General features: G+C 38.2%; 1 protein-coding gene across 1 annotated transcript; it reads left to right on the forward strand.

The window, feature by feature from the left end:
• The first annotated feature begins 319 nt into the window (after nt 1-319).
• LOC124985323 (cytochrome P450 2C19-like) lies at nt 320-22,807 on the forward strand. The gene is made up of 9 exons (XM_047553956.1): nt 320-496; nt 1,494-1,656; nt 1,847-1,996; nt 4,948-5,108; nt 6,235-6,411; nt 12,867-13,008; nt 15,638-15,825; nt 20,474-20,615; nt 22,265-22,807. Exons 1-9 carry the CDS (start codon nt 329-331, stop codon nt 22,444-22,446), a joined length of 1,473 nt encoding a protein of 490 aa, XP_047409912.1. The 5' UTR covers nt 320-328; the 3' UTR covers nt 22,447-22,807.
• The last annotated feature ends 3,102 nt before the right edge of the window (nt 22,808-25,909 follow it).

A 25,909-nucleotide genomic window follows, 5' to 3' on the forward strand; every position in this document is an offset into this window, starting at 1 on the left:
AGTAATTTTCTTGCACCAAATGATTAGCTTAAGTGTTTCTCAATCATAGCAACACATGAAAGCATCTGTTTTTTTTTTCCTACTTGCTGATACCTGGACAGCAATCTAGTGCATTTAAATCATAATCTCCAGGGTGCTCACTAGAAAAAGAGAAATATCAATATTTTCTCTTGTATCTCTGTCATTGGGAGAAAGTTTAATCAAGAGAGAGATGAAAGTTCACTCAGCTTACTGATAGTTTGTTCAAAAGTTAATTATTGAATTAGCAGGGGACTATAAAATTTGGATAGCAAGCTCACAGTTATCACAGTAACAAGAGAAGATTCCAATGGATCCGGTTGTGGCCCTGTTCCTTGGTGTTTCCTGTCTGCTTCTCCTCTCACTCTGGAGACTGAAATCAGGGAAGGGGAGGCTCCCCCTTGGCCCCACTCCTCTCCCAATTATTGGAAATATCCTGCAGATAGACGTTAAGGACATCAGCAAATCCTTAACGAATGTAAGTGTGCTTTGTGTTCCCCCAGTGGTTTGTGCAAGGAAGTCAATTGATACCTGTGTTCTAAGATAATATACTTCTGGAGTCCCACCATTCTAACATGATTGTAAAGCAAAATATTCTCTGAAAACTTTGATGTCATGGACCATATTTATCCTGTGTTTCATTCAAAATTGCCCTGAGTATTGTACTTCTCTGCAGAGTCAACAGTTTGTGTCTGAAATCAAAGAAATAGCATAAGGATTTATGGACTAGCATGAGGATATGGAGTTGTATATGGAATGAAAGAAACAAAATGAGTTCAATTGATGATATTAGAATCATTTTGGTGCTGCAGAAATTCTTTGTCTGGGGCTGGGAGTGGAGGAGGGTAGAAGAGATTATTCCTTCCAGTGGTTTTTTTATGTCATGGTTCTGCCCCTGAGGTGCGTCCTCTGTGTTTGTAACAGCAGCAGACCCCAAACATGACTGGGCATTAGGATCAACTGTAGCAACTGAAAAACACTGATTTCCAGTGTTCACCACAGGGCTATCAGTTTCTCCCTGGAAAGAGCTTTGCAGGTGATCCTGAGCAGTCTGGTATTGATTTCAAGGTGGTCATGGGGTTGATATGGTGCTCTAGCATCAAATGTTGAATCAGTGAAGTTCCAATTTTGTTCTTGTATATTAGCTGTGGGACATTGGAAATGATTTTCAAATTCTCTGACCTCAGTTTCTTCCTTTGTAAAGCAGGGCAAGTAAGACTGCTGAATGCATTGATGTGTGGAATAAGTGTAATTTGTGTACTAAAGGCCTTGGAATTGTATGGCACATCATAAGCCATCCAAATGTGGCCCCTATCAGAGTCACTTATGCATGGAATTTAGGAATATTTCAATCTCTGTGTGGTAGAATAAAACCATAAAAATGAGGACGATCACATCTGTCAGAATCAGCATGATACATGGTTCAAGTAGTGAGTTGATTTGCTCTATTTGTATTTGTATTTCATTATCTCTAGCTGTCAAAAGTTTATGGGCCTGTGTTCACTCTGTATTTGGGCATGAGACCCATTGTGGTGTTGCATGGATATGAAGCTGTGAAGGAAGCCCTGGTTGATATTGGGGAGGAATTTGCTGGAAGAGATTCTATCCCAATTATAAAAAGAAGTAAGAGAAACCTTGGTAAGTGCACATGCATGTGTGTGTTGGGCAGTGTTCATGTGTGTGTTGGGCAGTGGTCATTGGGCTGAGCAGGATGGAGAAAGAGACTAGAGAGCTCTTCAGGTGGAGCTTGGCTGTCCCTGGTGTGTCCCACATCAGCTTCCCCTGCCTGGTTGGCGTCTCCCTCCTAGTCTCTTTCCTCTACTTGTAGGTATCGTTTTCAGCAATGGAAAGACATGGAAAGAGACCAGACGCTTCTCCCTCATGACCCTGAGGAATTTTGGGATGGGGAAGAGGAGCATTGAGGACCGTGTTCAAGAGGAAGCCCGCTGCCTTGTGGAAGAGTTGAGGAAGACCAATGGTGGGTGCCTCTTTATGTCATTGACCTTAAAAGGTGCCCTCATCTCTGTTGACCTCCTTGGAAGTGTTTCAGGGTGAGTGAGAGCTGTCATTATGGGCCCTGCCTGTGAGCCCATGTAGGACAGGGATGATATTAAAATGAGACAGGACGTGTTTGTTTATTAATGTTACATGTGTAGTGACATGACTGGGCCTGCAGTTAGGGAGTAAAAATTCTTTTGATCTCTTTCTGTCCCTGAATATTTTTTTGTTTTTACACTCAGAAATCTTGAACTTAGTATTTTTTTTTTCTAAAGAGTTAAGGAGCAGTGTTTTCCCTTATTGTTAATGAGGTTTACCTATTCCAGATCGTGTCAGCAGAGAACAGCTTGTAAGTGAATGTGGAGGCAGTGACCCCAGCACTCCCTCATGGGGCCCCGACCTGTCGCCATCTTCTTTCACTAAGTTGGACTTTACTTGTGTGCACAGCTTGACTGGCATGGCTCAGGGATTCCTGCAGGTCCAGGCTGTAGCTTTGGGCAGTTATGGTGAATGCATGGTTTTCATTGCTTAGCTCTCTCTTCATCAAATTCTCATCAATTATTTCTCTCTAAGTACTGAAATACTTTTATAAAAATTCATAAATTACATCTTATTTCCCATATTTAGTGTTTTGATTTACATTCTTTGGTTAAATATCTGTTTTCACACAACTCTACTGAGTATGCAACCGAAATTTATAAAACAATTTCTTTAATAGATTTTGAAGACTCTGAGTGCCTCCTTATATAGTCTCCCCTAATAATGTAGTGACTCTGATTTCAGTTTTGCATTTCTTTTCTTCCCCTAGTCATTGGATTTTGGGTACTTATTTTCCTCTCAGTGCCAACTCTCCTCTCCTGTGAGTGTTTTTCACCATGAATGTGATTATCAGCTTGGATTCCAAATTCTTTGTTTTCACATTTCCTGTTTCAAATGAAGCTGAAGAAAAGATTAACAATTTGATTTTATCAGTGCATGACACACAAGTGCCACACCCCCAATCTCCAGGACTCTGCAAATTACCTTCCACCCCCGTGACTGAAAATAACACAGTTCTAAAGACTTAGAGCCCTGTTATGTTTAAAGATGCTGGCACATAGCATCTCTCAGGATGTTTTATATTTTTGAACACCCTCCTATATTTTCAGAGTGCCTTTGATTCTAGCCTCCCTTATTAGGGTCCATTGGTATGAGTTCAGGAGCTTATACCTATAAATGACAACTGTTATTTGATTATAGCAATTTACCTTAGAGAGTCCCCACAAAAAGGAACATTTCGTATACTTTGGTTTCATTTCCTGTAAAATAATATAGTTGATGTATGAGATGGACAGATTTTAAAATGATATAAACATATTATACTTTAGGTTTAGTTGTTGATGGATCTTTATTTTATGTATTTATATGTGGTGCTATGAATTAAACTCAGTGTCTCACACATGATAGGCAAACACTCTACCACTGAGCCCCAACCCTGGCCCTATTCTATTCTTTTGAGGACTATATCACAAAAGTAACAAAAGTCAGCTATGTCCAAAGAATCAAATTAATAGCATGATGGGCAATGATGGACATTTATTTCCTAAGGAGTGAAATTCATTTTTTAAACTTTCAAATGAGAAATCATATGTCTCTATTAGTTTTGCATTTTTGATTGTCTTACCTGGGGTTTATATTTTGAATAAAAGTTGCTTATTTCAGCAAACAAATCTAATTAGCACTATTACTTTTTCTTCTCAAATATCACATGCCTTTTGCTTTTCTCATTTTTTAGCCTCTATCTGCATGACTCACCCACGGTCTCTCCATTTAATTCCTCTGCACTGGTTCCACACAGAATTCATTCATTACATATACAAAATTTCCAGGTCCACAGTATAGTCTCCCTTTCTTTCTTATTGCTGTATTTTTCATAGGCTTTATTGACAGATGAAATTCTGTTCTGAACACTTGAATTATTATGGTTAAGATGATCTTTTGCCATTAAGATTTAGCCGTTCGTTGGACATGGTTGGGCAAACTTGTAATCACAGTGACTTGAGAGTCTGTGATAGGATGATCCCTAGTTCAGGGCCAGCCTCAGTACATTAGGGAGGCCCTACCAACTTAGTGTGACTCTGTCTAAAAATATAAAATAAAGAAAAGGATTGGGGATGTAGCTCAGTGTTATGGTGCCTTTGGGCTCAATCCCCAGTACCACCACCAACAATATCAAAACAATAACAAACACAATCAGAAATCCCAGGGATTAATGAGGTGTATGTAAATGCAGTGGATGTGAACTGAGTATTGTAAACTCCACTATTTAACATGCTGGGTTCCCATGGCCTACTCAGATAGGTAAAAATGATTCTTTGTTCTTTTATTTTTGGTTCTGAAGATTGAACCCAGGGCACTTTACCCTTGAGCCATATCCCCAACCCTTTTATTTTTTATTTTGAGACAAGTTCTCACTAAGTCCTTAGGGCCTCACGAAGTTGCTGAGTCTGGCCTGGAACTTGCAATCCTTCTCCTTCACCTCCCAAGGCCTCTGGGATTGTAGGCATGTGCCATGACCTTGGAAAGCCTTCTTTTTAATGCATGTGAATATTTTGCTTTCAGTTGTTGTGTAGATGATATATTGTTTAAAATGTCTACATTATCTTTTACTGTGTTTCTGCTGCAATATTGGAATTGTTAAGTAGAAAGTCTTTATCTTCCCAAATAAGAGAACCTTGCAGTGAAAAGTATGTAAGTAAAGGCAGTGGATGTGAACTGAGTATATCGAACCCATTTATTTAAGTAATGGCCAACTACAAGGATAATTTAAAATCATTTCCAATTCTTTTTTTCTGAAAAAATTTATTTATTTTTTGTTTTCACTTTCCTTATTTATTCTTTTTAGTTATTCAAAACAGTAGAATGTATTTTGACTAATTTCCAATTCTTTAGGCTCACCCTGTGATCCCACCTTCATCCTGGGCTGTGCTCCCTGCAATGTGATCTGCTCCATCGTTTTCAAGAACCGTTTTGACTACCAAGATCCAGATTTTCTCACCTTGATGGACATGTTGAATGAAAACGTCAGGATTCTGAGCTCTGCATGGGTGCAAGTGAGGCCAAGTTCCTTTCTTCCTCAGAAAACTCTTTGAGTCTTTTTTTCAGACACATCCAAAACAGTATATTGAGCATGAGATGAGGTGATTGTCTGGACTCTGCTGTCTTGCCTAGAGCATCATGGAGTAAATACCTAGAAAAGGTTTCTGAGTTCTCTATTTTTCACGCAGGAAATTGAAGGTGCCCGTTTAGAGTGGCTTTGAAACCTGTTAGCTCACTGCAGGGTGGATTTTCCTTCAAATGTCAAAATCCGTGTTTCTGTAAGGCTTTGGGGGACTGCCCAAAGGATGACCTCAGTGGACATCCTGGGACTCTTCAAAAGCTCCCATTGCCCACAAGGCCTGTCCTGCAATCAACACTTGGAGACTCCTCATCAAAATACTTGGCAGGAATATCTCAATTCAGGAAGAGAATATTTTCTTGAAGTAAAGACAATATTAGGAATAATAGTAACATTGTGTAATCACAGAGTCAGGTTGGTTTTTGATCTTCAGCTGTTATCCTAGCTAAAAACATCACTGGGTTAGGATGGTTTTTGTCGTGTCAATCATAAAAACACACAAATTTTCTCTGTGCTGAGTTGGCATGTCTTATACTCTAATTAATATTTGAGTGCTCTTTAGAAGTTGCTTGGCTGCTCTGGAGGAGAGTTCGGGGTCATGTTGTCTCTGGACAACCTCCACTCCTAGGATACACATTCCATGTCTGAAGCTGGTTGTTACAAATAAAGCAGCAGGGACTAGTGTTTGTGCTCCAAATCAAGTTTCCCCAATTTCCTTAATCTCTTTTCTTATCTACAAAATGTGAATCACATTAATCCATGGTGTCATATTTCATGTGTGGGGAAAATTGGTGCAGAAAACAAGTGAATTGGCATAAAATTAAGTTATAGCATCAAGATGTTTATAAATTTTATTAAAGATTATCTCTTTTGATGCTCTGCTCAGAAAATTCTCCCATCAATCATTGTAAAAACTGAGAGAATTACATATTTTCAATGCAAACGACACTAGACTCAAATTTTATTTACATATAAAGCAATAAATTATTAGAGAATTTGCAATATGTCACACATGTGTTATTAAATACTTTTCATAAATATATTATTGTTTTCTCTTATAGGTCTGCAATAATTTCCCTGCTCTCATTGATTATCTTCCAGGGAGTCATAAAACTTTATTCAAAAATATTGATTATCTGATTAATTACATTTTGAAGAAAATAAAAGAACATGAAGAATCCCTGGATGTTAATGATCCCCAGGACTTCATTGACTGTTTCCTGATAAAAATGGCCCAGGTAAAGTGTTGACGACAGCTCAGTTGTTTGATTTCTTGATGATATTATGGTTTGCTGAACCCCTTTAAATTTGCTGGGGGTGTTATGTGGTCAGGACAATAGTGATTGTCAAGCACTTTGTTAACCTAGGGGAGCATGAATCTCCATGAAGCAGCATGGAAAACATGAAATTATAAAATAATTCGAACATGCTGACACTTCTGTAGATACAAATAATCTATGTGAAGAGAAACAGAATGCACCCCTCATTGTTTGAAAGAGTTAATAAATAGACAAATTCTCAGTTAGAATGGTTCAATAAAAAGAATACATGGTGCAAATAAATACTGAAACAGAAACCAAGAACACGGCTACTGAAAGAGGCAATTTCCAATCCAGTTATAACATATAGAACACCACGCCAAGACATGAGGATGGAGTTCATCACTGAAGAGTGTTTGGGAGCTGGAAAGGAGCAGCTTACCCTGGGCGCACCTGCTGCATGTCCTGTGGATTGAATAGGCCTTGACATGGGCAGTGGTGGACAGCAGAGTGAACTGCAGATGGGTTGGTTTTGCAGATAGTGGTGTGTGGTGGGCAAGAGTAGGTGGAGGCATGAGAGAAGCCTTGTTGAGTGTAGCTTTCAGTGAAGTCACACATATACAGAGCTAGAGATTGGTGTCTGTCAGGGACCCTGCAAGAAGGAATGTGCTGTCACTGCCTCATGTGTTGAAAGGTTATCTATTCCCATTGGCTTTCCTTGGCATCCTTGTCAAAGACCATTTGACTGTAAATGTGAGGCTTTGTGTGTGGACTCTCATGCTGCCCCCTTGATGGCTATGTCCATTCTTATGCCAGTAGTGCACCCTCTTGACCTCTTGTCTTCTTCCCTGTAGCTGCGTTTCATGTTTTCAAGTGGGAATGTGAGTCCTCCTACTGTGGTGTTGGGTGTCAAGATTGTTAGGCAATTCAGAGTCCTTTGAATTTGCACATCAATTTTAAGATGAGATTGTCAATTTCAGCAGAGACACAGTGCAGAATTCTGGCAAGGATTGCACTAAGTTTGTATCTTATCAGTTTAGGGAAAATTGTGATTTATAAAATTGAGATGAAATTCACATCACGTACAGTATACCCTCTTGAAATTAACTTCAGTGCTTTTTACAGCATTCACTGTGTTCTATGATATCATCTGTCTCCAGTTCAAATCTACTCTTATTTTCTTAAAAGCATATGTAGCATGAAATGAACACACTCCTCTTCTCCACTCCATGGTTTGGTGCCTGTACTCTGATTTCTGTCTGTATGGATCTGCCTGTCATGGGCAAATAGTGAAAACCTTCTGACATATGTGACCTTTTTGTTCCTGTCTTCTTTCCTTCTATATAATGCATTAGAGTCTCTTCTCAGTTGTAGACTGTATCACAAGTTTGCTCTTTTGAGTAGCTGAACGATGTTCTTTTTTCCAGTCATAATATTATGATTTAAAATTTTTGGTAGAATGCACCAGTGAAATAATATGAATCCATTTTTCTTTGGAGAATTCAATTGCAAAATCTTTATAATTTGTTGTGGCAGTTGTTCACAAGGTCAAGATGGAAATCTTGACCTCGAGTCAGTGTTTGTGATTTGCGTGTTTCTAATTTTTCCTGTTACACAGATTATCTCATTTATTGTTGTTTATGATAATCTCTCATTGCCATTTTTATTTCTGTAAAATCAGTAGTTATATCCTTGCTCTCACTTCTGATTTTAGTGTTTGGTGGTTTCTCTATATTTGTACTTAGTCCGGCTAATGATTTGTGACATTTGCTTACAGTTTCTGAGAAGCAGCGTTTGGTTTGAGTGATTGTTTAGCTGTTTTCTCACTCTGGTTTTCATTTATTCTTTTTGTGGGTGTCAGGGACCAAGAAGTTCTCATTCTGAGAACGTCCTGACTTTTATGATAGGCAGCAGCCCAGGGAACATTTTGCGGATGCCTCGCCCTGCACAAACACCCTGCAGCTGTCAGCTGACAGATTCGCGGAGCGCGCCCCTCCCCCCTCCCTGCTGATAGTTCTGATGATATGGCGCCTATGGCGCTGTCCCTGCTTCTCTTCCGGGATTCCACTTTCCCTCAGGCGCCGAACTTGCACCCTATCAGGAGCCCAATAGAAGAACACAGCCCACCAGCCTGCGTCTAGTCATACCCCTCATTCCCTCAGCATAAATACCCGTGAGAACAATAAAAATTTGCAGCTTGATCAGAACTCCTGTCTTGCTGTCACTCCCTGTGTCTCTTGTCCCTTCATTCCTTCTCTCCTATTTTTGCCGTCCTCCGTTGATGTCCCCCGGGTCGGGACATGTGGGCTTTGCATTTAGCCTGCCTTATCTTCCTAGTCCTGGGTTGAAAAGTTCTAGTGTATTTAAGCTCTTGTCTTCCCTTTGATTGTAATTTCTACCCTCTGTTTCCCCCTAAGAAGTGGTTTTTACTTCATATCATCGTTTATTGCTTTTTGTTTTTCTTAACATCTCCATGCTACCTAGTTTTTCTAGTGACTTCATCTTTAACCCATTAGTTGTGGAAGAGTGTGTTGTATACTGGAAGATGTTTCTTCTCTTCTTGAATTCTAGTTGCATTCCATTATAAGCAGAGAAGATACTTTCTATGATTGTGCAATTTAAAATTAAGTGAGAATTGTGTATGTCTTGTCATGTGGACTGTTCTGGAGAATAGAAGGATTATGTTCTCCTGAGAAGAATGTATATTCTTCGAGTTCTCTTCATTTGTCAATGTTTACATCATATATGTTGAACTTTATTGATTGAAAGATATGCATGTGCACAATAACATCACATATTTTTGACGAACTCACATTTGTTTTAATTGATGAACATTTTCTTCTATTGAAAATTTTAAATTTCTTCTCTTTTTCTTTGTGTTTTGACTTTTTAAAAATTATTTACCGTGTGGTTTCTCAACATGGTAAATTTGTAATAATGCAGGTTGAGTTGATTCTAAGATTCAAATTGCATGCAGATAATCTGCTCCCTTGCAAACTCATCTGTTTTTGTGTTGTTCTTGCTCACAGTCTACATCTTTAATTAGTTTCCTACTAGCATAAATTTACAGTTGTTTATTATTCATATTTTTTAAATTCACTAAAAAGAACTAAATAGAAATAAAATACTATCAGAGTATATTTTATATTTACCCATGTAGTTATTTTTGAAAATGATTATATTTTTTGATTTTATAATTTTTTCTAATTAGTTATACATTTAATAGAATGCATTTATGCATTTTGATAAATTATACATAGATGGAGTATAATTTATCATTTTTCTGATTGTACATATTGTTGGATCACATTGGTCATGTACATGAGGTAATAATGTCTGTTTCACATTACTATCCTTCCTACCCACATATCCCTTCCCTACCCTTCATTACCCTCTACCTAATCTAAAGTAACTCTATTCTTCCCTAGCACCCCTCCCCTTATTGTGAATTAGTATCTGCATATCAGAGAAAACATTCGGCCTTCGTATTTTGGGTTTCACTTATTTTTCTCAGCATGATATTCTCCAACTCCATCCCATTTACCTTCAAATGCCATGATTTAATTCTTCTTTAAACCTGAGTAATATTCCATCATATATATATGTATATATGTATATATATATATATACCACATTTTCTTTATCCATTCATCTGTTGAAGGACAGACACCTAGGTTGGTTCCACAGTTTAGCTATTGTGAACTGAGCTGCTATTGACAATGATGTGGCTGCATCACTGTAGTAGGCTGATTTTAAGTCCTTTGGGTATAAACTGAGGAATGGGATAGCTGGGTCAAAGGGTGGTTCCATTCCAGGTTTTCAGAGGAATCTTCATACTGCTTTCCATAGTGCTTTCACCAATTTGCATTCCCACCAGCAACGTATAGGTGTACCTTTTTCCCCACAGCCTCGCCAACATTTATCATTGCTTGTATTCTTCATTATTGCCATTCCAATTAGAGTGTGATGGAATGTTAGAGTAATTTTAATTTGCATTTCTCTAATTGCCAGAGATGTTGAACATTTTTTTATATATTTGTTGCTTGATTGATTGTATATCTTCTTCTGTGAAGGGTCTGCTCATTTCCTTAGGCTATTTATTGATTGGGTTCCCAGCACCATTTGTTAAATGGGCTATCTTTTCTCCAGTGAATGTTTTTGGCACCTTTGTCTAGTATAAGATACCTGTATTTATGTGGGTTTGTCTCTGTGTCTTCTATTCTGTACTATTGGTCTACATGTCTGTTTTGATGCCAGTACCATGCTGTTTTTATTCCTATAGCTCTGTAGTATAGTTTGAAGTGTGGTATTGTAATCCTGTTTCACCTTTCTTGCTAAAGAGTGCTTTGGCTATTCTGGGTCTCTTATTTTTCCATATATTTTTCATGATTGCTTTTTCTAGTTCTGTGAAGAATATTGTTGGGATTTTAATAGGAATTGCATTAAAATTTGTATTACACTTTGGTAGTATGGTCATTTTGACAATATTAATTCTGCCTATCCAGGAGCATGAGAGGTCTTTTCATCTTCTAAGGTCTTTAATTCCTTTCTTTAGGTTTCTGTAGTTTTCATTGTAGAGGTCTTTCACTTCTTTTGTTAGTTTGATTCCCAAAGCTTTTATTTTTTGAGGCTACTGTTAATGGGATAGTTTTCTTAATGTCTCTTTTGGTGGATTCATTACTGATGTATAGGAACATGTTTGATTTATAGGTATTGATTTTGTATCCTGCTACTTTGCTGAGTTCATTTATTAGTTCTAGAACTTGTTTGGTGGAATTTTTTGGATCTTCTAAATATAGAATCATGTCATCAGCAAATAGTGATTGTGTGAGTTCTTCTTTACCTATTTGTATACTTTTAATTTCTTTCCTCTGTCTAATTGCTCTGGCTAAGAGTTTCAAGGACAGTGTTGAATAAAAGTGGTGAAAGAGGTTATCCTTGTCTTGTTTCTGTTTATAGAGGGAATTCTTTCAGTTTTTCTCCATTTAGAATTATGTTGGTCTTGGGTTTAGCATATATGGCTTTTTCAAAGTTGAGGTATGTTCCTATTGTCCCTCATTTTTCTACTGTTTTGAACATGAAGAGGTGCTGTATTTTGTCAAATGCTTCTTCTGCATTTATTGAGATGATCGTATGATTCTTGTTTTTAAGTCTCTTGATATGATGAATTACATTTATTGGTTTCTTGTATGTTGAACCAAACCTGCATCCTTGGGATGAACTCCACATGATCATGGTGCACTATCTTTTTAATATGTGTTTGTATGCAATTTGCCAGAAATTTATTGAGAATTTTTGCATCTATGTTCATGAGGGATATTGGTCTGAAGTTTTCTTTCCTTAATGTATCCTTGTCTGGTTTTGGTATCAGGGTGATATTAGCCTCATAGAATGAGTTTGGAAGGGTTCCCTCCTTTTCTATTTCATGGAATAATTTCAGTAGTATTGGTAGTAATTCTTCTTTGAAGGTCTTGTAGAACTTGACTGAGAATCAGCTATGATGTTTTCAATTCATTTTCACATGGTCTTTTCAGTCCAAAACTTTATCCTTGGCATCTCACTACCCCTTCACTCTCATATATCCAATTTGGACAATGACTCAACTTCCTGTCTTCATGATTTACGGTCATTTGAATTAGTACCTTGTTTCCTAGACCATGATATCTGTTGTCTTCTTGCATGTTACAATAGTGCTGGCCCATCCTGTCTTGGTGAACCTGTTCTCTGTCCCTGGGATAAGTTCTTGGATTGCTGCCGTGGTGGTTCTTTCCTAATTTATGCTTCTTTGACATTGTGGGTACTGTTGAGAGCATTTCAATTTTTGACAGAAGAGAACTGCAAACTCCTGTTCAGACACATAACATGAACCATGATGTATAGAACTCATCCACCTATTTCTCTCAATAAAATTGTGTTTATCTACAAATATGAGGAAATCTACATAATAATTATTTAAACAAATAGTTTACCTATCTCAAATGCAAGTCATGTCATGGTGGAACCTTTTCGAGTTAATAGAGTTACGTTGTTTTTTACTCTGCATTTTGTTTTACTTTGTATCTCATTATTAACTGGGCTTTCCACTTTTGGTTCCCTATGTAAGATAGGGGCTTTCTCTTTTATGTTTAAACCTTCATGTCCAGGGCGAGAGCCACCCTACATGCTCCTTCTGTTCGGGGACAGGAAACATGCTACAAAGCTCATCACGCTGGAAAGAGTCTCGTGAAAGGAAATGTTAGGCAGGCAGGAAATGGGGGTAGGAAGTGAAGTTTGAGTCAAGGGATATGTTGTCTCTGCCAAGTTAATGCTTGTAGTACTGCCTGCTCCAGGGTCTGTGTTGGTCCACTTTACAACATTATGTGTTATTTTGGATTCACTGTAATTACATCAACTGGCAAATGACTTGTCAAGTAATAGCATCAAATCATTCCTAGGAAAAGGACAATCAAACATTGGAGTATACTCATGAAAACTTGGCCATGACTGCATTTGATTTGTTTGGTGCTGGCACAGAGACAACAAGCACAACACTGAGATATGCCCTCCTGCTCCTGCTGAAGCACCCACAGGTCACAGGTATGAGCACAGAGGATGAGCACGTGGATTTAGAGAGATGTTGGGAAGATGCTACTTGGCTGGTCCTCATCTTGTTTGTCTTAGGGAAACTTCACTGTTTAGTGTTCCCTGCCACCAGCTGTAATCAGGAGGACTGAGAAAGTGAAGAAAGCGTGGCAGTAGGAGAGGGGTGGAACCCTGGCACAGTGTCTGCATTTCACGGGAGGTGACTTTTGGGTGTCAGAACCAGCACACAGTGGCATGGGAATACCTCCTTGTATCCCCAAAAGACCACTTGGTTCAGCAGATAAATACCGGAAGATGTCTCTCCTCACTCTGCTGATTCTAATTCTTCCTTCTTGAATCCTATGTGAAAATCCAAGATTAATGTAGTGAGGCTGCCTGTGATAATTCCTCACTTGGAAGTGTTCTACAAATGTACATATATGAGAAAGGTGTTTTCAGTTGGGTATATCTGTTCTTAATTTTATAGTTCATTGATCAGAGTGCTTCCATAAATCTTGTCTTTGAAGTGAGGTCAAAAATTTTACCTCTTATGAACATTACTTAAAAAAATACCTTTAAATGGATTTTGGTTATGTAGTAGCAATAATCATACTCTTTTGAGTCTTGTGTCAGGATTCCACTAAAATGATGACAACATAATTATTCGTTAGAATTATTCTCTTTAAAGCAAGAGAAGAAGGGAACAGTAAACAGTCAATAATCTTCACCACGTTTCTGAAGAACAGAGGGCAGATTCAAAGGTGGTATTTGAATCTGCAGGGAGGATGGTCTGAAGATTCATAGAGGAAGATTTATGAAGGAATGAAAGCAAGCTCTGTTGTTACAATTTCCTCAAAGTTCCCTTGTTTGGAAATAACAGGTGGCAATGAAGGGAGAGAGTGAGGTTGAAAAGGGAGGCTTTCCTGGCCAGGCAAATCACTTGTCAGGTAATAGCATCAAACCATTCCTTCCACATCTCCACTCCTCAGGTGACAGATTTTTCATTGCAGGAGCAGAACTGCAAGGGAACATATTGAACGTGAGAAACCATTCACTGAGGGACCTTACGTAGTGGCAAAGAAAGACTGAGGTGTGGGGCTGAAAGGGAACTTTGGTAAAGTCCACTGCTTGATTTTGGAGAATTTGAGCTCTTTCTTCAACTTTAGGCAAATTATGTACTCTTGAGAGAGAGAAGGACTGTGGAGTAAAGACCTTCATATTTTGACATCTTAGTAGAAAATTCTTCCAATCATCCATCAGAGCAAGTGAAATAAAAAACCAATCCACTTCAAACACAGGGTTGTAGAATTTCAGATCACCAGGAATGAGGAGTAAGTCATAGAAACATTCAGAGAAATATCCTGTGCCTTATGTGAAACACCAGAACAACACCACAATTCTCACAAGTAACTAATATCTTGGTATTTAATAGAGAAAGGTATTTCAGATCTGCAAATTTGCCAAAAATGTTATTCCCTTACCCTTATTTCTGAGAAAATTACTGGAGAATGCTGCGTGTAACTGTGTGCAAGTCAGGAAGCCATGGGCTCCAGGAAGGGGGAGGTCTCCTAGAGGAGGATGAGCGTGTCAGGGAGGCTGCTGGGTGCCAGGCCTAGGAAGCAGCCTCAGCATGGACCAGGTGGATATGCTGATGGGAGGAGAGAAACCAGGAACAAAAGGGATAGGATGAATGGTCTGAGGTTTCCCACAGCTGGGCAATGATTCCTGCAGTATAAAACATCTGCCTGAGCCTCTTGGATAATCCTAACTGAAAACTGGGAAATGATGAACTGAAATAGAGAAGCAAGGTGAAGACCAAGAGAGTACCAACAGTGTAATGTAATCATAGAGTTCACATAACAGGAAGTACGTGAATAACACCAGCCTGGTGAAGAGTGCATGTTGATATTAGCAAAAATTATAGTCCAATTTATCCTAGTGAATGGAGTCTGGTAGGATATCATGATTTGTGTGTGTGTTTTCTTTCCCGATTGTATGTTTATGTATAGCACATTGAGTTATGCAAATTCTCAATTCCACACCCTGGAAATCATTAAGTAGTATGTAATAATAAGAAACACATAAGAAACAGTCATCGTTTGAATGTGACATTGATTTTGAGGAGAAGGTGGTAGAGTGCTGAGTGCCTGTGGTTAAGACGTGGGAATCTGCTGGGAGTATCACTGCAAATTGCTCTCACACAACCTTCATGCATATGTGTTGATCTCTTATACTTTATTTTAAATGTCACTAATTATTTGCATGCAAATTTAATATTTGTTTCCCATTTTCTTTCTGCCAGGCCTATAAATTCTTGATGTGTTTATATCCGTTAAATTTTTTGGAAATATTATTTACTTGTATTATTATTAATTATATGGGATGTTAATTTATGAGTGTGGTCCTATTTTTATTTTACTTACTTTTGTTTTGCTCCTATCTGCTTTAAAACCCAGTATATAGAAGCGTGTCATGCATCTATATTAGTGTCATGCTGATTATATATGTAAGTGTGCCTCTGGGCATATCATTTGTATTCATGATGCTGTTGGGACATCTTTGTCGTCCTTCTCGTAGTGCTCACTTGCAATGACACACGTGCCCTTTCTGTCCTCTCTCCTAATTTGTTACTGTGTCTTACCAGCTAAAGTCCAGGAAGAGATAGAAAGTGTGATTGGCAGACACCGCAGCCCCTCCATGCAGGACAAGAACCGCATGCCCTACACAGATGCTGTGTTGCATGAGATTCAGAGGTACATTAATCTCCTTCCAGTCAGCCTGCCCCATGCAGTGACCTGTGATGTTAAATTCAGAAACTACCTCATTCCCAAGGTAAGCTTGCTTCTTCTGTGGTGCACCTCAGTGCTCTCCATGTTCCCAAATTCACAGTATGATTGCAAACCTCTACTGCACAAGATGAGACAAATGCAAAAATCCTACATTTGGCTGCTTAATGACCTATTGCAGTTTCTAGGTTGGGTATAAAGCTTTCTAAAAGGTGACTGTATCTGGCAGTGTGAGCCTTCCAACTTGCTGTACTTTTTAAACATTGTTTTTGCATTTCTTAAATGTTTATGTTTCCATACAAAGGTAAAAAAAATAGTTTTTCACAGGCATGCATGCTCATGTAGCTTGGGTGGTTGGGTGGCTGAGACAGGAGGATTGCAGTTTCCAAGCCATACTCGGTAATTTAGCAAGGCTTTAAATCATTTAGTGAGACCCTGTCTCAAAATAAAAAATACAAAAGGTCTGGGAATGTAGCTCTGTACTTATGTACTCTTGCATTCAATGCTTCATAAAAAAATTAGTTTGTCAATTCTCCTAGAGACTTCTTAGGGTTTTATCATGAGAACAACAAACCTTTTGACAAATTAAGAAAGAATTGGTATTCTGACTTGTTGATTCTTTCAATTCATGATTATGTTCTCAATTTAATTTTTCTCATTAAATTTTCATATAATTTCTCATATAATTTCTCAATCATGTTTTGTTTTCATTGTAGTGACTCATAAATATTTTGTTAGTTCTTCCTGTGAAATGAATATTTTTGTTCATACTATGTCATTTAAAAACATCTTTGTCTTTTCTTTCTAAATGGTGTGTGGGAATATATTTGATTTAATCACTGCGATGATGTTATGTTTAGTAAGCTTGATAACTTTACTAGTAATTGTCAATGATGTGTCTGAGATTCTTTGAAATGTCAGTGTTTTCTATCCTCTTACCTGAGTCAATCTGATATTTCCTGTTTTTATACTGTTAATTTCTCTTTATTGCATTATTACAGTTAGAATTTCTGAATAACATCACACAGAATTCATGACTGCAGGAAGTCTTGTTTTATTTCTTATCTGCAGGCATGGTTAGAGGTTTAATGTCCCATTGCAGAGAATGATGTATTTTGGTAGATGTTCTTTTTTCAAAATAGGGAAATTTCCTTCTCTTGATTTCACATGAACTTTGTTCACGAATGTGTATTTGCAAATTGATTTTCAGCATCTGGGCATTGGTTGTGTATATTGGCTGAATTTTCTGCAGTCAATATGCAAATTACAGTATATACACTGAGCTGGATTTGAACTATCACATGTTGTTCATGACTTCATTATTCATATTTATAAGAGGTTTTGGTCAATAATTTTTCTTCCAAAAATTTTCTTAGATTTTAGATATCAAGATAATGCTGCCTCATAAAATGATGTGAGAAATGTTCCTTGATGTGTGTGTGTCTTCCTTCTTATGGCCACTTAGTCATATATTTGAAATGCCAATCAGTTTTGGTGGAGAACCAGATCTCACAGGGGGAAAATTTTAGAACTTCGGATTTTATTTATGTTTTTCCAGAAAGCATTTGTTCCTTTCCTATAAGTGGAAATAAAGTTGTAACACTTCCTTTCCTGATCTCTTGTTGGACAGCATTTGAACGTAATCTTGTGCCATTCCTTTTCCTCTCTGTCTCGTGTGTGTGTGTGTGTGTGTGTGTGTGTGTGTGTGTGTATGCAGAGGGTCAAACACAGGACTTGGACATGCTAGGTAAGCATTCCACCACTGGGCCTCATTCCCAGCATCCACATATGAAATCTTGAGATGATTTTTATCTTTGAAGCTCTAACATTCTTTAACCACACACTTTCTGCTGTTACAAAGGAGATTTTAAAATTTGACCAGAAAATACCACTGTTAAACTTAAAATAATACAAATAAGAATTGAATTTTCATGGGAAAAAGTGATAAGATTCATAAGGTTGCACTTATTAAGTGTGTCCTGTGGAGAAGACTGATGACTTTAGGGGGAGGTCCTTGGGATTAGGACCTGAACTTACTCTGTTTCCAGAAGAGGACACAAGTAGGAGGTGGTGTTTATTTCTTGACATTGGGGTGGGAGGGTAAATTAATGAAAGTTGATTGTCTCCCTGTGTGCAACTGAAAGGGAAATAGACTGGTATAGAAGCTTGTAACCTTTGGTTTCCTTTTGCCAATAGAATAAACTAAAAGGGGAATAGACTGAGGGATCAGACAGGAGTTGTCGGTCTCTGTGATCCACTACATCTGCTTTGTGGACCTGCTTGAGGGTCCCACTCAGCTCACTGCTTGGCAGGTTATGATATGACTGGTTTCTTCTAAGTTTTTAGAACTAGAGCCTCAAGGGAATGATCCATATGCCCTTTTTCTTGGGAGAATCTGGTATAGAAGTTTGCAACCCTTGGTTTCCTTTTACCAATAGGATAAACATCTTTTTTTTTTTTTTTCCTGCCATAGACTAAAACCACTGAAGTCAGTGGAGATAATGATCTAAGACAGGAGTCGACCAACTTTTTCTGTAATTGTCTACAGACAATATAGCCTTTGCATGATATAAGGATTCTGTTGCCATTTCTGAATCCTGCTATTGCAACAGGAAGCAATTACAGGCAATCTATAAAGAAAAGACCATGACCATATTCAATGTTATGGAAACTGAAATACTAAATGCACAAGCATTTTTGATGTCAAATATATTCTTCTTTTTTATTTTTGTTCAATTTAAACATTCTTTACTCACTGCTATAAGAAAACACAGAGCAGGCTGCATTTTGTGGTCATAGTTGTTCAACCCTTGTTATGAGACATAGTGTTCCAGTAGAACTTTATATAATCATGTGAGAACTTTATATAATCATGTGAGGTCAATTTGTGGATTGTGTCCTTTCTGAAGAGAATTTACAAAAACTAGTTCTCAAAGAACTAGTTTTTGATTAGGTGGAATCCATCATGTCACCTAATAAATATTGCTTATGCTAATTTTCTAAGGAACACAGTGGTATCCAACAGATCTCTTGATTGCAGAGTTTCTGCTCTTACAAGTAAATGAAAATATTACATCATGGTCCTTTGAGACTGTCTTTTTGTAAAAATTGTGTTGTTTTAGTTCTTATCTTAGTTGAATGACCAGTTCTCTTTTTACCTTTTACTTATGGTGTGGTATTGATCCTGCTTCATTTTTTTTCTTTATGAATTTCCATGTTTGAACAACTTTTTCTAAACATATATCCACATGCATCTTAAGGAAATCTTGTCATTCATTACTGGTTTAATTATACATAAAGGAAGAGTTTTAAAGCATATTGATGCATGTTTTTTTTTTTGAAATATTAGAGTATTGGATTTTTCCCTAAAACATGTTTAAAAAAATAAACCTACATAAAATTTAGTATGTGTGCTTATATTTTAATATCTGTACATTAAGCTATCTATTTACACATTAGTGCTTCAAGTCATTTCAAAGAACTATGAGTTTCTCCTACATAGTAGTCATTGCATTCACACTCAGATATCATTCCAACAATAATACTGACATACAGCTTCTGTTTAATTAGCTCATTAATTTACAATCTTCTTTGTAGTTGTTGTTCTTGTACAGTTCAGTGTCTGGTCAAGGAACATATGATGTGACTGTATTTTCCATTTACTCTCCTATAATTGGGGTAGTTTCTGTACTTGTTTGTTTCCTTTGATCAATTTTACCTTACTGAGAGTCTAGGACAGAAGTCAAACATTCCGGAGGCTGATTTGTGTGGTTGTTTTCTAGGGATTAGATTCTCACTATGAATTTGGGAAGGAAACAACATAAGTGTCAATGAAAGTGTCATTGAATCACATGATGAGGTGGGATCCATCATGTCACCTAATAAATGTTGCTTATGCTAATTTTCTAAGGAACACAGTGGTATCCAACAGATCTCTTGATTGCAGAGTTTCTGCTCTTACAAGTAAATGAAAATATTACATCATGGTCCTTTGAGACTGTGCAAACATCCTGCTTCTGAAATCAGGTGCCTAACTGTTCTAGCTTTGACAGGTGATCCTTGCTTGATCTGAAATTCAGACTGAAGGCATTGAAAAATGATGTTGCTAATTTTATATTCCTTTACTTTTTGTAGTTGGTTTTCCTGCAATAAAAACCTTCCATACATTTTACAATTAGGACAAACGAACTGCATGACAGAGATAAACTTTTGTTAGTCTTCTATGGGCTACCGGACTTTGATTCATTCCCAATGAGTCCTTTGTTAGCAACACCAGAGGTTTATTTCCAAGTCCTATGAAAGAATTCTGGGCACTTCATGTTACATTAGAAATTTCAATTTAAAACAATACACAAGTGAATTGTGTGAGTTCTGATGTGAAAAGCTAGAGCAGCAGGTAGGGACCGACACCAGTGTCCTAGCTTGATGATGTGGAGAAATGAGTCAGAACTTTTTGCTCCCAAATTCAGATGTGCAGTATTTCAATGCTGTTGAGAGCACTTCTGCAAGATCACTACCATTGTTCTCAACTTAACTGTGTTTGTCACATGATTTCTGTCCCTGAAAATATCACTGCTTGTTTTAGGACAAGGTTTCACCTCTATAGACCAGAGAACAGAGCTAAGTAATTTCCATTGTGCCTTTTTGCTCCAGATACCTGCTTAAGTTGATTACTGCTTGTTTGATATTTCCAGGGCACAGCCATATGGACATCACTGACATCAGTGCTCCGTGACAACAAAGAATTCCCCCACCCAGAGACGTTCGACCCAGGGCACTTTCTGGATGAGCATGGCAACTTGAGGAGAAGTAACTACTTCATGCCTTTCTCTTCAGGTAAGAGAAATATTTGGGGTCAGCTGCATCCTACCTGGTGCCTCCTCTGGTGCTGGCAGATTTGCTCTTTGTACATGAGCAGGAGCACCACTTTGATGCCCATGTACTCTCCCTTCTCATGTTATATACCCATAGCTGGGTCAGATTAGTGGGATTTTTTTGGATGTTGACCAAATTTTATAACTGAGAAAGCTAAGAGTATAGTTTGATTGAAATGTGTCTCTAGACAGATCATTGAGAACCTAAGGTCTCCTTCTAAAAGGTAAAGCTCATTTAAATATTCCTCACCCACTAAGTGAGAGGCATCTCACACCATGATATTGTTGGTTGGTTTCTATATCTTATTGTTCAACACCACCCTTGCTCAGCTGTGGGGATGATAGTCATCAAAAGCATAGGATCACATAGCAAAGAGCCTCTAGGAAAGTAGATTTTACTGATTGTACTCTGGTCTGACCAGTGATCTGAGATGGGAAGATTTCTGGACTGACTGGGCTTACAGAGCGAGGCTCCCAGTATGTTGCTCCATAATACTCCACTTGATTCTTAAAATGGAGTTTCTGTCTTCATAATTAATGACATTTGAACTGACTCAAGAGAGTCAGATGAATGTAGAAAAGAAAAGGCAGGACATTTTTAAGGAAGCAATGAATCATCCCAGAAGAACTTTAGTTCTCAGTCAGGAATGTCAGAATCTGCCTGATAACCATGGGGTCATGGAAGAATTGGGGATGAAGGAAGAGACCCTACAGTGATCACAGAGCACCCTGTTCTTCCTCCAGTCATGACCATGTGTCTAGGATATTGAATCTCTACATCTGCAATATGGTTACTGATTCTCTGCTTGTGGACTCTTCTTCCTTGATTCCATGACTCTTGATGTCTGTCTTATATCTTGCACTGTATATTCCATGATGATAAGTCAGGGCCCACTCTTCAGGCATTTGTATTTCAACACACTTGAAAATCGAAACACAAATGGAAAACTAGATTTCAGTTGCTTCATGCTACCAAAAGAGCATGAGTATGATGTTGAGCATATCCAGAGAGGGCAAGGTGTTAGTGCTTGAATGGATCCCAAATAGTATAAAGAGGAAATGAAACCCCATCTGAGTCCTGAATGTTATAGAGGGAATGTGTGTCTTATACAAGAAGATTAACATGATGTAAAACATGGACATTCATTGTTCTTTGGTGATTCTTGAAAATTGTGTACAGTTAGAGGTAAGATTAGGGGGTTGAAGATTGAAGGCAAGGTCTTAGAACATCAGAATGTGAATAGAAAATACAAGTAACAGAGACGTTTCTAGAAAAGAAGGAACCTTAAACTCAAAGAGTCATTCCCATGTGTGAATACTAAATAAGTGTTTAGCACAGGCTGATACCCAAATAGTAGTGTTTGAATGAAATATTTGTTTTTTTAAAATTTAAAAAAATTTTTTTTAAATTAAAAAAAATTTTTTTTGAAATATTTGTTAAGATGGATAATAAATGTCTCTATCCTTTGTCCATTTTTCTATCCAAACATCCAATCATTCATTAAATGTTTCTTTATAGTCTCATTTTTTCCATTAAGAAGCATAGTTCATGTCACAGTCCAAGTGACACAGGAGCAATTACTATCTGTTGTGTTTGTTTGTTTGTTACAGGAAAACGGATGTGTGTGGGAGAGAGCCTGGCCCGCATGGAGCTGTTTTTATTTCTGACCACCATTTTACAGCACTTTCACCTGAAATCTCTGGTGGACCCAAGGGAACTTGATACCACCCCAGTAGCCAATGGCTTTGCCTCTGTGCCTCCGTCATACCAGCTCTGCTTCATTCCTGCCTGAACAAGAGCAGAGCGTCTGACCACTATTGTGTTCCTGTCTGCAATCCCTTCCTGCAGGGCATGGTCCACTTCCTTTCCCCATCTGAGATGCCCTTTTGACCTCTCCTCATGCATCTACTCTTCTCTCAAGATTCAGGGGACACACATCCTCCTTATGGATATTTTTCTGGGTCATTGTACAGATATACCTGGTATTTCCTGTGTTCTATAACACTTGTACTGACCACCTTAAGTGATTACATATGTCTAATGCTGAGTTATTGATATGTTATCATTGTAAAACATCATGGTCATTAGAATATGATCTGTCAGAACCATCAATCCCCTGCATGTTCTTAGTAAAAACATTATTGATTTCTGGATCATTTCTTAAATTTTTCTTTTGTGCATCATGTAGGTAAGAACATAGAAAAATTAAATAGAGACCCAAGGACCTGGTTTATTTCTCACATTGGTAGGCATAGTGGGGCAGTGGTCATTGAAGAGATCAGCTGAAATTAAAAAAATTCTAGAAACGAATATGGAAACAATCTATCAGAACCTTTGGGACACATTAAAAGCAGGTTTAGAAGGGAGGTTTATAGCTATAAGTACATTGGAAAAATAGGGCGATCTCAATAAATAACATAACAATGCTTGTTAAAGCATTAAAAAAAGGAGCCCTCTGGCAGTGGGCTCCTCCCACATGGTCAGCTTCTTGGAGCAGGCCCCCCAGTGAGAGCCTTTCTGCACAGAACCAGCTCCAAGTCCCTGAGCCAGCGGCAAGATCCGGCCCTCAGGCAGCTTCAGGGACCAGGACAGGGCAGCCAGGGACTTCTCCAGGCAGCCCTGCTCCCTCCGGCTGCAGGCTCTTTCCATGGGGCAATCCAAGATGGCGGATTAGAGGGTGACTGCATCTCCTGTCGCTGCAGAACCCAGGATTCAAGAAGGGGAGGCATTGAGAGACTCGGATTAAAATAGAGCCACGGGGTGAGTCTCCCCCACTGGGTGAAGCTTGGCCCGGGCGGCAGGCCCGGATAGGGGCAGCTACTCAGAGCAGCGCAGGGCAGCTAGAGTTTTCCACAGGTAGCCCTGCTCCCTCCGGTGGTGGGCTCCTCCCACACGGCAAGCTTCTCGGAGCAGGCCGCCCAGTGAGAGCCTTTCTGCACAGAATCAGCTCCAAGTCCCTGAGCCAGCAGTGAGCTCCAGCCCACAGGCAGCTTCAGGGATCAGGATAGGGCAGTCAGGGACTTCCCCAAGAAGTCCTGCTCCCTCCAGTGGCAGGCTCCTTTCACGGCCAGCTTCTTGGAGCAGGCCGCCCAGCGAGAGCCTTTCCGTACAGAGCCAGCTCCAAGCCCTGGAACCAGTAGCAGGCTAGGGGCAGCTTTCTTTGGAAGCACTGCATTATCAAGTTCCTCCAAGACTTCAGGCTACTGAAGGCTGGGAGGTGATATACTGGAAATTTACAGGGACACTATAAGCCAATAGAGGAAATCTGCAATATCTCAGAGTCCCACTGACATCTGACCAATATGAGAAAACAAGGGAAGAAAATGTCCCAAACAAACCTAGATACTATATCAATAAAACTCAATGACAGCACAGCAGAAGAAATGTCAGAAAGGGAGTTCAGAATGTACATAATTAAAACAATCAGGGAAGCTAATAAGGAGATGAAAGAGCAAATGCAGGCATTGAAGGAGGAGATGAAAGAGCAAATGCAGGCATTAGATGATCGCAACAATCAACAGTTAAAAGAGCAAATACAGGAAGCAAGAGATCATTTCAATAAAGAGTTAGAGATACTGAAAAAAAAAAACAAAACAAACAGAAATCCTTGAAATGAAGGAAACAATTAACCAAGTTAAAAACTCCATAGAAAGCATAACCAATAGGATAGAACACCTGGAAGACAGAACCTCAGACATTGAAGAAAAAATATTTAATCTTGAAAACAAAGTTGACCAAACAGAGAAGATGGTAAGAAATCATGAACAGAATCTACAAGAATTATGGGATATCATGAAAAGGCCAAATTTAAGAATTATTGGGATTGAGGAAGGCTTAGAGAAACAAAACAAAGGAATGAACAATCTATTCAATGAAATAATATCAGAAAATTTCCCAAATCTAAAGAATGAAATGGAAAACCAAGGACTAGAGGCTTATAGGACTCCAAATATACAAAATTACAACAGACCCACACCAAGGCACATTATTATGAAAATACCTAACATACAAAATAAAGACAGAATTTTAAAGGCCACGAGAGAAAAGAACCAAATTACATTCCAGGGGAAACCAATAAGAATATCAGCAGATTTTTCAATCCAGACCCTAAAAGCTAGAAGGGCCTGGAACAAAATTTTTCAAGCCCTCAAAGAAAATGGATGCCAACCAAGAATCTTATACCCAGCAAAACTTACTTTCAGATTTGACAAGGAAATAAGATCCTTCCATGATAAACAAAAGCTAAAGGAATTTACAAAAAGAAAGCTGGCATTACACAACATTCTCAGCGATATATTCCATGAGGAAGAGATGAAAAACAATGATGCAAATCAGCAACAGGAGGCGCTAGCCTAAAAGGAATAGCCAAATAAAGGAGAAACCAAATCATGTCAAAAAACAAATATGAGTCAAATGACTGGGAATACAAATCATTTCACAATAATAACCCTGAATGTTAATGGCCTGAACTCATCAATCAAAAGACATAAACTGGCAGATTGGATTAAAAAGAAAAGCCCAACAATATGTTGCCTGCAAGAGACTCATCTCATAGAAAGAGATACCCATATACTAAAGGTGAAAGGATGGGGAAAAACATACCATGCACACGGACACAGTAAAAAAGCTGGAGTATCCATCCTCATTTCAGATAATGGGGACTTCAAGCCAAAACTAGTCAGAAGGGATAAAGAAGGACATTACATGCTGCTTAAGGGAAGCATAAATCAGCAAGACATAACAATCATAAATATCTATGGCCCGAACATTGGCTCATCCACGTACGTCAAACAAATCCTTCTCAATCCAGAAATCAAATAGGCCACAACACAATAATACCAGGCAATTTTAACACACCTCTCTCACCACTGGATAGATCTTCCAAACAAAATTGAATAAAGAAACCATAGATCTCAATAACACAATCAACAATTTAGACTTAACCGACATATATAGAATATACCATCCAACAAAGAACGAATACACTTTCTTCTCAGCAGCACATGGATCCTTCTCTAAAATAGACCATATTTTATGCCACAAAGATACTGTTACAAATACAAGAAGATAGAGATACTACCTTGTATTCTATCAGATCATAATGATTGAAATTAGAAATAAATGACAGAATAAAAAACAGAAACTTCTCCAATACCTGGAGATTAAATAATACACTATAATATGATGAATGGATAACAGAAGACATCAGGAGGGAAATAAAAAATTCTTAGAAGTAAATGAGAACAAAGACACAT

This window comes from Sciurus carolinensis, chromosome 5 (assembly GCF_902686445.1).
Source record: "Sciurus carolinensis chromosome 5, mSciCar1.2, whole genome shotgun sequence".
Classification (NCBI taxonomy): domain Eukaryota; kingdom Metazoa; phylum Chordata; class Mammalia; order Rodentia; family Sciuridae; genus Sciurus; species Sciurus carolinensis.